The following is a 14,063-nucleotide window of genomic DNA, read 5'->3' on the forward strand; positions in this document are numbered from 1 at the left end:
TTTATTAAAATCACTTAGTAAAGTTGTGTGTAAAAGTTTCATATGCAAAACCAAACTTAAAAAAAAAAAAATCCAAGTCCTCTTTCCAGGTTGTGCTGCTTTGTCTACATACGTGTGTGTGTGTGTGTTAATAAATACCAGTCAGCCAGAAATTACAAAGTGTTTTCACGGCTAAGCTGATTTGCATTCAGCTACACCCACAAATTCCATAAAATGCAATGCTGACTGAGTGTGGTGTGCACCAAGTAACAGTTTTTGATGGGGTGCTATTACTTTAATCCTCATCGAATAGCTAGTCTTGTATGTCTGTAAGAAATTATAGGTCATTTTGAAGTGCTTTCTTTCTGAGTTTTACATTAGTGAGTCTCCTTTTAGGCTTCATTATCTCTGAAAGACGACTCTGGCATCTGCCGAGGAGGTTATGCCAGTTTTAGGGCTTGAGCAGCTTTTAGTCTCTTGCGTCTCTCGTCCTCAAGATGCTTTCCGTCTGTTGGTTCCACTGCAAACCATACTCCTTCAGAGCAGTCTGTCAGTTGGTGTTGTAGCCCAATCAACAATCCCATACTTTTTTTTTTGGGCATCCTTGTATCTCTTCTTAGGAGCACCAACACTTCTCGTTCCTGTGGAACTGAAGAGAAGCTGTTAAGAAAGTCGTTTGCGTCCATTCTAACATGTCCATACCATGCCACCTCAGCCTATTTTGCTGTAGCATAGCCTTAATGCTTGTTAATAATAACAAGACCGTCAATGACGACGTAGTTCACTCTGGTCCTGTCTAGTCCAGAAGGAACAATCTAAAGTGGGCCACCTTGCGCAATAAATTTTGCAAGATATATATAGAAGCTATATCCATTCTAGGAATACCAACCTATTTGCCAGAAAGAATCCAAAATGGCAAGGAATCAACAGAGAAGACACAAACTGCTCATGAAGGCTGAATTAGTCCATAACTTCATTAATAATTGTAATTAAGCAAATCTGGGTAGAAGTTCTATGCACCCTAGGTCCCCCTACCTTCATGCCAGAAAGAATTGAAATCAGTGAAGAATTGAGGGAGAAGAAGCGATTTGTGTGGAAACTGCTTGTTAAGGCTTAATTACTCCATATCTTCATTATTAATTGCAATTATGCAAATTTGTGTAGAAGTTAAATGCACTGCAGACAGACCTACCTTCCTGCCAAAAAGAATAAAAATCAGTGAAAAACAGAGAGAAGAACCGATCTTCGTGAAACGTGGACCACGCCGGACAACACATGATGGCATAAACTCATCACCTGTTGGCCGGATGAGCTAATAATAATTTATTACATTTATATAGCACTATATGTGTACACTCTATAGCGCTTTACAATTTGAAAAATGCAAACAAATAATTATACAAGTCTAAAATCACTACAGAACAAAAATAAATTAAAAAATTCATTTCCAATAAACGTCAGAATCTAAGAAGTATAAGCTAATTTCAATAAAAAGGTTTTCGATTGTTTCTTGAAATTGTTAATGTTTACACATGACTTAAGTTCCCTTGGCAAGGTATTCCATAACTTGGGACCTGCGTAGGCTAGCGTTCTTCCACCAAATGAACTTCTCTTGATACTAGGAACCACCAAATCATTGTTGTTGTCTGCTCTAGTTCTCATTACGGGCCTCTTCATTATAAGTTCTTCAAGGTACGGTGGAGAAAGGCCATTCAGAGCCTTGGACTTTGTACTGGATCCGATGATGTATAGGCAACCAGTAGAGTTGTTTCATGACAGGTGTTATGTGCTCATATTTGCCACATTGTAAAATGAAATGTACAGACATCTTCCGTACCCTGGTGAGGGGCTTTAGTGGACACTCTGGTAAGCAACTCTCCAAACACGACTTTTAAGAGTCATGTTATTGTCAAGATCTACACCAAGAATACGAACAGATTTGGAAACAGGAATCACCTTATTACCGATCCTTACTGGTGACAAGTCGATGGAATTGCGACGAGCACCAATGATCTCGGTTTTATCATCGCTGAATTTCAACATGTTTAGCACCATCGACTGTCTAATCTCAACAAGCAAAATGTTCCATCTTGGTTTTAATCATGGAGGTGTTCACTCTCAAGAATGCGATGTACAGTTGACAATCATGAGCATAGACATGGAAGTGGACAGCATGTTTACGAGCTATGTCACTGAGTGTACATAGTGAGGTACACAGTAAATAGTTTGGATCCGAGTACTGATCCCTGGGTAATACCAAAACTAAGATCTTTCGATTCAGAATGGATTCTATAAATGACAACTCACTGACTTACAGAGGCTCCGTCAAGAACTGCAGCATTGGGAACACAATCACATAAAAAACCTGGACGTTCATGATGATGATGATGATGATGGAATCTCACGTTCAGGCAATGCATGAGTACCCTGCGACATCTAGTGACGAGTCCTCTCGTGGGAAAGCAATCCTATCCTGGAACGGCAAACTTTGCTGCAAGTGCTGCAGGTATATACACGGCACTAGCGTCTAGACAGGTGCTATTTGTGGTATTAAATGGCATGACAAGGTTTCAAATGTTGAAGTTCTCAAGCGCTGTGGTGTCTCCAGCGTGGAATGTCAGATCATTAAAGCACAGTTGCGTTGGGTAGGTCACTTAGTTAGAATGGAGGATACTAGGATACCCAAAGCTGTGTTTTACTCCCAATTAAAGATGGGACAAAACCAATTGGAAAGCCAAGACTCCGTTATAAAGATACGGACTGGACATTCATGATGGACCGTAGGCATCTTTGGTGAAATTTCTCAAGTTGTTTTACTTGATATTGGTACGTAGTCCACGTTTCTGACCCATACAAGAGTGTTGGCATTTTAGTGGCTTGACAGACTTTTAGTTTGGTTTTCAACTCAAGTTTGTAATTATCAAAAACACACTTATGTAGCAAACATAGGAACAAAAATATTTTTCCAACTAACTGGATTGTCATTCACATTTTTTACGTAGACGACTGATGAATAAATTTGTCTGGATCAAGTTTGATTAATTCTGTGCAAGAGACAAACACTAACACTTTTGGTCATTCACATTACAGATTCAAACAACCAGATTGTTTAATTTCACTGTAATTGTTTTATTTTCTGTACAAAAACAGGCAGTTGAGGCAAACACGGATCACACCACGCTAATTCTGAGGTCACAGTACAATAACGGTGATGAACGATTCCACCACCGTGAAGCTCCAGCTTTCTGTCATTGTATTCTCCTTTGCGTATTCGTCACTGACGGGGTTTAAAAGCCGACTGCTCACTGTGGTATAGACTCGAGGTTCTCCTTCAGGCGGCGTGTCATACTGGGCAGCAGGTTGAGGTGATCGTCCACACAGCTGCCCACACACTTCTCCATGAGAGCGCGCACCGCAGGCTCCTTCGCCCCCGAGTCGAACAGGTCTTTGGCTTTATCATTGCAGTGCATAGTGCAGCGTGAGAGACGATCCTGAAAGTCAATATTAAATGCTTATGTAATTACCAAACATACAATGTGTTCGTGATGCTGTATTTTAAAATATTATATATTTACCTTGTATTTGTGTACAATTTTTAACTGAACACTTACAGATGTATGGGAAAGTTTTTACATGAGGGACATGTGCTAGCTGGTTTAAAAAAAAACCCACAACAACAAACCCTTGTCACAAATTGTGTGTCTTCTATCAGAAATGCATCGATGCGTGTTGCTGATTTGTTCGAAGTGGAAATTGATTTTGGATGAAATGTGGTAATTTTGTGCTATAAACTAATAAACCTGTCTACGCTGCGACACTGTACTGAGCCGAGGATCACCACAAACTGCATTTATAAATTAGAGCCTGACCAATATACAAATTTTTAAGACCAATTTCAATATTTGAATATGTAAAAATCCAATAATTATATATCAGGCATTATTCTATTCACATTCACTGGATATGAGCAATCATGCACTGCGATTGGCTACTCTACTACTAGAATATCAGCTCATATACTGTGAGTAGAGAAAAACAAAATGACGGAGGGTGTTGCTGAATCGACCGAGGACGAAATAAAAATTCTACTCAAAAACAAAACCCAAAAAAATACAAAAAAAACCAGCAACAAAATACAGAATAAAAGTATTTGATGGTAAGAACGTATCTTTTTTTATTTTTCAAGAATTATTATTATCGCATTTTTCCACAAATTGCTCCTGTCATTTCGCTGGTTTGTTTACATTCTAAGCGGAAATTAACTATTTTGTCAGACGTTTTGTATAACTTTTTATTGATCGAATTTGCAAAAAAATAAAAATGCTCTGCTTCTCAAAATCCAGTGAACGTGGATAGAATAAAATGGTTATTCCACTCAATGTTGTCGTACATGGCTTATAGCCGACTCTGCGTTATCAGCTCATGTATGACTCGATTTTGTGGAATAACTGTTACATATTCTTTTTTTTTCAGTAACACATCACATAAGTAAAGATTTTCCCTAACATTTGTTGTGTAGTTATTTAAGAGTGATTACCAAGAGAACATGTAATGCAGTTTAAAAATAAACCTGTTTTGTCACAAATAGTATTTTGAACAAAAGTACAACAATAAAGTTTTGTGAAATAAATGTTATATGCGTAAAAATGCAAAAAAAAAAAAACTTTTTTTTTAAACATCAGATCTACTCTGCACAGTTCTGCTTGGGTCAGCTGATTGTTGGGACAGGTAGAGTTGCAGTTTGCCCTCTAGTGGACAGTTACACAATGACAACACTCATAACATGGTTGAAGGATCCATCTGTCTCTCCGTATGTTTAGTAATTGTTATTTATCAGCCTTTATAGATCAATATCTGTGTTTATCTGCAATTAGCTCATATCAGCTGATTTACCACGATTAGTGTCCCCTACATATGAAGTCTTCTGTTGGCTGGTTATCCAGCAACACATCATTTTCATTCAAATACAACCCCGATTCCAAAAAAGTTGAGACAAAGTACAAATTGTAAATAAAAACGGAATGCAATGATGTGGAAGTTTCAAAATTCCAAATTTTATTCAGAATAGAACATAGATGACATATCAAATGTTTAAACTGAGAAAATATATAATTTAAAGAGAAAAATTAGGTGATTTTAAATTTATGACAACAACACATCTCAAAAAAGTTGGGACAAGGCCATGTTTACCACTGTGAGACATCCCCTTTTCTCTTTACAACAGTCTGTAAACGTCTGGGGACTGAGGAGACAAGTTGCTCAAGTTTAGGGATAGGAATGTTAACCCATTCTTGTCTAATGTAGGATTCTAGTTGCTCAACTGTCTTAGGTCTTTTTTGTCGTATCTTCCGTTTTATGATGCGCCAAATGTTTTCTATGGGTGAAAGATCTGGACTGCAGGCTGGCCAGTTCAGTACCCGGACCCTTCTTCTACGCAGCCATGATGCTGTAATTGATGCAGTATGTGGTTTGGCATTGTCATGTTGGAAAATGCAAGGTCTTCCCTGAAAGAGACGTCGTCTGGATAGGAGCATATGTTGCTCTAGAACCTGGATATACCTTTCAGCATTGATGGTGTCTTTCCAGATGTGCAAGCTGCCCATGCCACATGCACTAATGCAACCCCATACCATCAGAGATGCAGGCTTCTGAACTGAGCACTGATAACTTGGGTCATCCTTCTCCTCTTTAGTCCGAATGACACGGCGTCCCTGATTTCCATAAAGAACTTCACATTTTGATTCCTCTGACCACAGAACAGTTTTCCACTTTGCCACAGTCCATTTTAAATGAGCCTTGGCCCAGAGAAGACGTCTGCGCTTCTGGATCTGTTAGGGTTTTGCTGGGATTCGAACCTGGTTCGTTGGTGTGATAATCCAGCAAACCCCCACTAGGCCACCAGGGGGATGACTCAAATGCAGAGGCGTGAGGCGGAAGTAGAAAAAGAATCAAAAGGTTTATTTAAACTATATACACTATATACAGGGCAAAACAAAAGACAAAAAAAAACCAAAGAGTATAATCCAAAAGAAAAGCAAAGTGCAAAAATACAAAAGCTAAGAAGATCAAAAAACACAGTACAAAGGAAACTGGAGATAAACATAACAGCACAAAGACTCCGTGACAAGAGGACTGAACTCAGGGGTATAAATAGACAAACTAATTAAGGACACAGGTGAAGATAATTAGGCAATTAACACAAACACAAAACACAGGAACAGTGGCGGCCTCTAGAGGCCAAAATAAACACGACATGAAAAGGAAATAACAGCGGCCTCTAGAGGCCAAAACAGTCCTAGTCCTAACAGGACCCCCCCCTCTAGGAGCGTCTCCTGACGTTCCCAGGGCGATCCGGATGGGCCGAATGGAAGTCCCGACATAGTTCTTTATCAAGGACATCCCGAGCAGGAACCCAGCAGCGCTCCTCAGGACCATAGCCCTCCCAGTCCACCAGATATTGCAACCCGCCGCGGACCCGGCGGGAGTCAAGCAGGCGATTCACAGTGAACACAGTCTGCCCCTGGAAGATGCGGGGGGGTGGGGGGTTCCTAGGGGCAGGGGCATACGTAGACGTCAGTACGGGCCGTAACAGGGAAACATGGAAAGTGGGGTTGATCCTCAGAGTCCGGGGCAACTGGAGCCGGTAGGAGACAGGGTTCACCCTGCGCACCACCTTGAAGGGGCCAATGTAGCGAGGAGCAAGCTTGCGGTTCTCCACCCGCAGTGGAAGGTCCTTAGTGGACAGCCAAACACGCTGCCCAGGGCGGAAAGCGTGTGCAGGTCTTCTATGGCGGTTGGCCTGAGTCTGGTTGGTTCTGGAGGTCTGTATGAGGGTCTTCCTGACCTTGCTCCAGGTCTTGCGACACCGTCTCACATATTGGTTGACCGAGGGCACCCCCGCGTCCTCCTCCTGGTCCGGGAACAGAGGTGGCTGGAACCCGAATTGGCACTGGAATGGCGACAGCTTGGTGGCCGATGACTGCAGGGTGTTGTGGGCGTACTCCGCCCATGGCAGCCAGGTGCTCCACGATGTCGGGTTATCCATAGCCAGGCCTCGCAGGGTGGTTTCCAGGTCCTGGTTGAGCCTCTCCGTCTGACCATTGGACTGTGGGTGAAACCCAGAGGAGAGGCTGGCAGTGGCTCCGATGACCTTGCAGAACCCGTGCCACACTCGGGAGGAGAACTGGGGCCCTCGGTCTGAGACGATGTCCTGTGGAAGACCAAAGACTCGGAAGACATGATTAAACAAAAGTTTCGCAGTTTCAAGAGCAGAGGGGAGTTTGCACAGTGGTATGAAGCGGCAGGCCTTGGAGAATCTGTCAACTAAGACCAAAATGACCGTGTTACCTTGTGACTCAGGGAGACCCGTGATAAAGTCGACTGCCACGTGGGACCAGGGACGCCGGGGAATGGTCAGAGGATGCAGGAGACCCTGGGGACGCTGTCGTGGGTTCTTGGTTCTGGTGCAAACCTCACAGGACAGGACAAATGACCTTACTTCCTTCTCCATGTTAGGCCACCAGAAGCGTCTTTTCAGGAAGTCCAGGGTCCTCCGAGCTCCCGGGTGGGCGGTGAGAGGGGAAGAGTGACCCCACTGGAGAACCTTGGCCCGGGCTTGATGTGGGACGTACAAGAGGCCTGGTGGCCCCGTCCCAGGACCGGGGTCCTGGCGTTGGGCTCGTCGGACAGCCTCCTCAATACCCCAGCGGACAGGGGCCACAATCCGGGACACAGGGATAATAGGCCCGACTTCATTCTCCCTGTTAGTGGCAGAGAACAGTCTGGACAGTGCGTCAGGTTTGGTGTTCTTGGAGCCGGGGCGGTATGAGAGGGTGAAGTCAAACCGACTGAAAAACAGGGCCCACCTAGCCTGTCGAGGGTTCAGTCTCTTGGCTTGCTGGAGGTACTCCAGGTTCTTGTGGTCAGTCCAAACCAGGAATGGATGTTGTGCTCCCTCCAGCCAGTGCCTCCACTCCTCAAGGGCCAGTTTGACCGCTAGCAGTTCTCGATCCCCCACATCGTACCGGGACTCAGCAGGACTCAGGCGGTGGGAGAAGTAAGCGCAGGGGTGCAGCTTTCCTTCCGAACGTTGAGAGAGCACCGCGCCGACACCACTGTCCGAGGCGTCCACCTCCACGATGAATGGTTGGGAGGTGTCCGGGAGAACCAGAATGGGTGCCGTGCAGAAGCGGTCCTTGAGGTCTTTGAACGCCTTTTCTGCCTGAGGAGACCAGCCATAAGATCCACCTGTCCCTTTGGTGAGGTCTGACATGGGTGCTGCCACAGAACTGAAGTTCCTGATGAACTTGCGGTAGAAGTTAGCGAATCCTAAGAACCGCTGAACCTCCTTAACGGACTTGGGAGTAGGCCAATCCCGGACGGCCAGGGTCTTGGCAGGGTCCATTTGGAGTTGGCCTGTCCGTACAATAAATCCCAGAAAGGAGACCTCGGGAACATGAAATTCGCATTTCTGGGCCTTGGCGAACAGATTGTTCTGTAGCAGCCTCTGGAGAACCTGGCGGACATGGTGGCGGTGCTCCTGCACGGTCTTGGAAAAGATAAGGATGTCGTCGAGGTAGACAAAAACGTATAGGTTAATCATGTCCCTTAAGACGTCGTTGATTAGGGCCTGAAAAACAGCTGGTGCGTTGGTGAGTCCGAAGGGCATCACCTGGTATTCGTAGTGCCCAGACGGGGTGTTAAAGGCAGTCTTCCACTCGTCTCCCTGTCGGATACGGATGAGGTGGTATGCGTTCCGTAGGTCCAACTTGGTGAAGACGGTGGCGCCTTGGAGCAGGTCGAAAGCTGTGGACATCAGCGGAAGGGGATATCGGTTGCGCACAGTGATCTTATTCAGGCCCCTGTAATCAATACATGGTCGGAGCCCCCCATCCTTCTTGCCGACAAAGAAGAAGCCGGCTCCAGCAGGTGAAGTGGAGGGTCGAATAAACCCAGAGACCAGGGCATCTTTGAGGTATTCCTCCATGGCCTTGCGTTCTGGCTGAGAGAGTGAAAACAGTCTGCCACGAGGAGGGGTAGTCCCAGGGAGCAAGTCGATGGCACAGTCGTAGGCCCGGTGCGGAGGAAGAACGGCGGCCCTGCTCTTGCTGAATACCTCCTTGAGATCCCAGTACTCTGTGGGAACTTGAGATAACTCGGTGAGATCAGGGGGCTCGGCAGGAGACACAGGAGAGCTAGAGAGCAGACAAGAGGCATGGCATGCAGGGCCCCATTCCACAACCTGGCTTGTTACCCAGTCTATGCGAGGGTTGTGGCGAGTAAGCCAAGGAAGGCCTAGAATAACTGGGAACTCAGGTGAAGGAATCAGGTGCAGGGATATTTCTTCCTTGTGACCTTGAGACTGGAGGAAAACTGGAGACGTAACTTGGGTGACTCTTCCATCACCTAACGCTTGGCCATCGAGGGCAGACACAGACAGTGGGACTTCAAGAGGTGCAGTCGGAATATTGATGCTTTGGGCGAAGTGAATATCCATAAAGTTCCCAGCCGCCCCTGAGTCTATCAAAGCTTGACAAGAGTGGACAGACTCACCCCAGGAGATGGAGACCGGGATGTAGATTCCTTGGCCAGGGAGTCCGGGAGAGAGGGTAGGCCCCGTCACAACCCTCCCTCGGCTGGACGGGGCGGTCCTTTTCCCAAGAGTTCGGGACATGATGCTCGGAAGTGACCAGGCTTGCCACAGTAGATGCAGCACTTGTCCCTCCTTCTGCGCTCCCTCTCAGATGCGGAGAGGCGAGTACGACCCACTTGCATGGGTTCTGGACAGTCACTGAAGGAGGTAGACGGTCTCCAGGTAGAGGTAGGGAGGCTGGGGGGGCTCAAGGCTTGGTGGCGTTCTCTCATCCTGTTGTCCAGACGAATAGCATGTGAGATGAGGGTTTCGAGGTCACTTGGGCATCCAATAGAGGCCAGACCGTCCTTGATGGGGTCAGACAGACCATGGTGGAAGGCTGACACCAGGGCAGTCTCGTTCCATCCACTTACTGCTGCGAGTGTTCGGAACGAGATGGCGTAATCTGCGACGCTTCCTCCTTGCCGGATGGACATGAGCTTTCGGGCTGCGTCGGTACTGATGTCTGCCTGATCGAAGACCCGAAGCATCTCTTCAGAAAACAGCTGGAAATCAAAGCACTCAGGTCCCTGTCTTTGCCAGATAGCAGTAGCCCAGGCTCGCGCCTTACCAGCTAATAAGGTGATCACAAAGGCAATCTTGCGGCGATCCGTAGTGTAGGTGGTAGGCTGAAGCTCAAAGGTGAGTTGACACTGGGTAAGGAACTCTCGGCACTCACTGTGCTTGCCATCATACCTCTGTGGTGCAGGAAGGCTGGGTTCGCGAGGTGAAGAAGGCAGCATTGCAGGAGGCACTGGAGCAGGAGTGGGAGCTGGATCAGGAGCAGGAACTGGATCAGGAGCAGGAGATGCAGGCAGAGATGTCAGCTGTGCCAGGGTTTTCCCAATTTGCTGAAGCAGTTCCTCGTGGCGAGCGAGGGCCTCACGTTGGCTGGTGAGCGTACGTCCATGAGCGTCCATGGTCGCTCCGAAGCGTGTCAAAGCTGCCATAATTCCCTGAAGGTTGGCCGGGTAGACAGTTGAAGCAGCCTCTGCTGAGTCGGTCATGACGGAGTCTTTCTGTTAGGGTTTTGCTGGGATTCGAACCTGGTTCGTTGGTGTGATAATCCAGCAAACCCCCACTAGGCCACCAGGGGGATGACTCAAATGCAGAGGCGTGAGGCGGAAGTAGAAAAAGAATCAAAAGGTTTATTTAAACTATATACACTATATACAGGGCAAAACAAAAGACAAAAAAAAACCAAAGAGTATAATCCAAAAGAAAAGCAAAGTGCAAAAATACAAAAGCTAAGAAGATCAAAAAACACAGTACAAAGGAAACTGGAGATAAACATAACAGCACAAAGACTCCGTGACAAGAGGACTGAACTCAGGGGTATAAATAGACAAACTAATTAAGGACACAGGTGAAGATAATTAGGCAATTAACACAAACACAAAACACAGGAACAGTGGCGGCCTCTAGAGGCCAAAATAAACACGACATGAAAAGGAAATAACAGCGGCCTCTAGAGGCCAAAACAGTCCTAGTCCTAACAGGATCATGTTTAGATACGGCTTCTTCTTTGAACTATAGAGTTTTAGCTGGCAACGGCGGATGACACGGTGAATTGTGTTCACAGATAATGTTCTCTGGAAATATTCCTGAGCCCATTTTGTGATTTCCAATACAGAAGCATGCTTGTATGTGATGCAGTGCCGTCTAAGGGCCCGAAGATCACGGGCACCCAGTATGGTTTTCCGGCCTTGACCCTTACGCACAGAGATTCTTCCAGATTCTCTGAATCTTTTGATGATATTATGCACTGTAGATGATGATATGTTCAAACTCTTTGCAATTTTACACTGTCGAACTCCTTTCTGATATTGCTCCACTATTCGTCAGCACAGAATTAGGGGGATTGGTGATCCTCTTCCCATCTTTACTTCTGAGAGCCGCTGCCACTCCAAGATGCTCTTTTTATACCCAGTCATGTTAATGACCTATTGCCAATTGACCTAATGAGTTGCAATTTGGTCCTCCAGCTGTTCCTTTTTTGTACCTTTAACTTTTCCAGCCTCTTATTGCCCCGTCCCAACTTTTTTGAGATGTGTTGCTGTCATGAAATTTCAAATGAGCCAATATTTGGCATGAAATTTCAAAATGTCTCACTTTCGACATTTGATATGTTGTCTATGTTCTATTGTGAATACAATATCAGTTTTTGAGACTTGTAAATTATTGCATTCCGTTTTTATTTACAATTTGTACTTTGTCCCAACTTTTTTGGAATCGGGGTTGTAAATGATTTCAATTAGTTACCCATAATACCTGAACAGGGTTTTGTATTCTCAGTTAGACATCTTTAGGTACTCTTGACCACCACACAGCTCAAACCACCATATCTACCTTTTCCATTTGGTCCATCCCAGGACTCCACGACTAAATTAAGATGTTACTGAACTAAATAATTTTCACTTCATGCCAGCGTTCCTGAGAGACAACTGCTTTGGTGATGCATTGTTGTGCACCTACCTGAAACTTTTCCAGCTCATTAGTGACCAGTCCCTGTGCTTTAGCCAGAGGTGTGTGGCAGCGCTCTATACACTCATGAACCTGACTCATAGAGTCTGTCGTGCGCTCACAGCATTCTGCACTGCACCGGAACATCCGGCCCTGAAAGTCACATTTAAAACAGGTTACATAATACATTCAGATTAATATTATTATTCTTATCATCCAGGTCATAAAACTGAGAATATGTTAGTTGTATCTGTATGTAAGGTGCAACTACTGCATGAAACCCCATTTTTGCAACCAGATTCAGTTAGATAACAGGACAAAGAAATACTGGTAGCACTTTAAATTAATCTTTTGGAACATTACACCTGCTGTAATGAAATTAGCTGATTCAGTGACAACTGATCATTCAGAGAGAGAGAGAGAGCTGCTGTCATGCCCTTGAGCAAAACCTTTAATGTTCAACAGCTCAACTCTGATCAGACAGCATTACAACTCGGTTAGAATGGATCGTTTTGGAAGTTCTGGCAAAAGTTTTGGAAGTACGCTGGAAATTTCCACTCGATAAATAAAGTGAGCATGCTTGGATATTACATACATATGAAAGATGAATGCATACATAGGCTTTCTGGTGGATGGGGAAAAGGAATGAGTGTGTCATTTTATTTATCTAAGAAAAAAAAAAATCAAAGGAGTGAAAAACTGTTTAACATTTTTTACCAGGAGTCTTAATCTCCAGATAAGGAGGCGGTTTTGTCCTGATATTTACATCACGTACAGTAAAGATGATGCAAATTTTTGAATGGATATCACTTTATAAGGGGCGGCACAGTAGTGCAGTGGTTAGCGCTGTCGCCTCACAGCAAGAAGGTTCTGGGTTCAAACCCAGTGGCTGAAGGGGGCCTTTCTGTGCGGAGTTTGCATGTTCTACCCGTGTCCGCGTGGGTTTCCTCCGGGTGCTCTGGTTTCCTCCACAGTTCAAAGACATGCAGTTAGGTTAACTGGTGGCTCTAAATTGCCCATGAGTGTGAAGAAAGGAATTGGCCACCATACTGCTGCAATTCTGGCCAAGTCGACCAAACATGGTTCACCTCAAGCCCGGCTCAGGTTCGGCAGTGACAACGATGACTTTGTAGTTTTCTTCAACATGCATTATTTGACATTTCTGCTATGAAACGTAACAGCTCCTTATATTGCTCCAAAGGTGTAGAAACTTTTGCATTGACCTCTAATAAAGGCCAGGTGTAAAATCTGGATCTGATCATTCATCATATGTTGAGAGCATGCATAGTGTAAAAATGATGATGATCATCATCATCATGTTTTTTCTACTGGATCACAGCATGAACAGTAGCTCAGTATATTATCCTCCCACCAGGTGAGTGATGTTACCTGCATCTTCCGGATGTGATCCCGCTCCAGGCTCTGTACCATCTCCTCCACTGCATGCTGCACTCGGGCTTGCTGCGCCTCCGCCATTATTCCTTATTTACCACTAGATAAATTACTGAATAATGTAAGATCTGTCAATAAAACTAACCAGTCCTAAAGTGTAGCTAAACTGAACAAGTCAGAAGAGCGAAACACATAATAACTAACACAATACAGCATTCCCTGCGTCACATAAAATATCGTTAAATAAAATAGTTTTTAAAAGTTTTTTTAAATTATTATTATTATTGATAATGACTCTCTAAGGTCACCTCTTAGAAAGCAAAAGCATGAACGACCATGCCGCTTCCGGATTTATGAACACATTACTTCCGCCCTTTCTCTTCTTCTTCGTCGTCTTCTGTTCATGTTTGGTGCGTTTCCGCCTCCAACTGGATTGGAATATCGAAAACACTTACATAGTCTGTATATGGTCTGTGATATTTATTTTATAAGTAGAAACTAAATAAATACTACTAAAATAAATAGAAATTAAAAAAACACGCCATTTTTACAGAAAAAAACATAGTTCGCCCCATGTCCTGCACTGCGATTGGTTGTT

General features: G+C 44.7%; 1 protein-coding gene across 1 annotated transcript; it reads right to left on the reverse strand.

The window, feature by feature from the left end:
• Positions 1 to 3,084: 3,084 nt before the first annotated feature.
• Positions 3,085 to 13,985, reverse strand: fam136a (family with sequence similarity 136 member A). Its single transcript, XM_060909718.1, has 3 exons — positions 13,463 to 13,985; positions 12,086 to 12,226; positions 3,085 to 3,470 (listed from the first exon to the last, which is right to left on the reverse strand). Exons 1-3 carry the CDS (start codon positions 13,547 to 13,549, stop codon positions 3,282 to 3,284), a joined length of 417 nt encoding a protein of 138 aa, XP_060765701.1. The 5' UTR covers positions 13,550 to 13,985; the 3' UTR covers positions 3,085 to 3,281.
• Between the last annotated feature and the right edge of the window lie 78 nt (positions 13,986 to 14,063).

The sequence above is a fragment of the Neoarius graeffei genome, chromosome 25, assembly GCF_027579695.1.
Source record: "Neoarius graeffei isolate fNeoGra1 chromosome 25, fNeoGra1.pri, whole genome shotgun sequence".
NCBI lineage: Eukaryota > Metazoa > Chordata > Actinopteri > Siluriformes > Ariidae > Neoarius > Neoarius graeffei.

What these genes read in the sequence shown, in the direction of transcription:
- fam136a (XM_060909718.1), bottom strand. Translation starts at nt 13,549, where the DNA reads ATGGCGGAGGCGCAGCAAGCCCGAGTGCAGCATGCAGTGGAGGAGATG. An exon ending in ATCACATCCGGAAGATGCAG is followed by an intron (nt 12,227 to 13,462) that starts GTAACATCACTC and finishes TGTGACTTTCAG; the next exon opens with GGCCGGATGTTCCGGTGCAG. An exon ending in ATGAGCTGGAAAAGTTTCAG is followed by an intron (nt 3,471 to 12,085) that starts GTAGGTGCACAA and finishes ATTGACTTTCAG; the next exon opens with GATCGTCTCTCACGCTGCAC.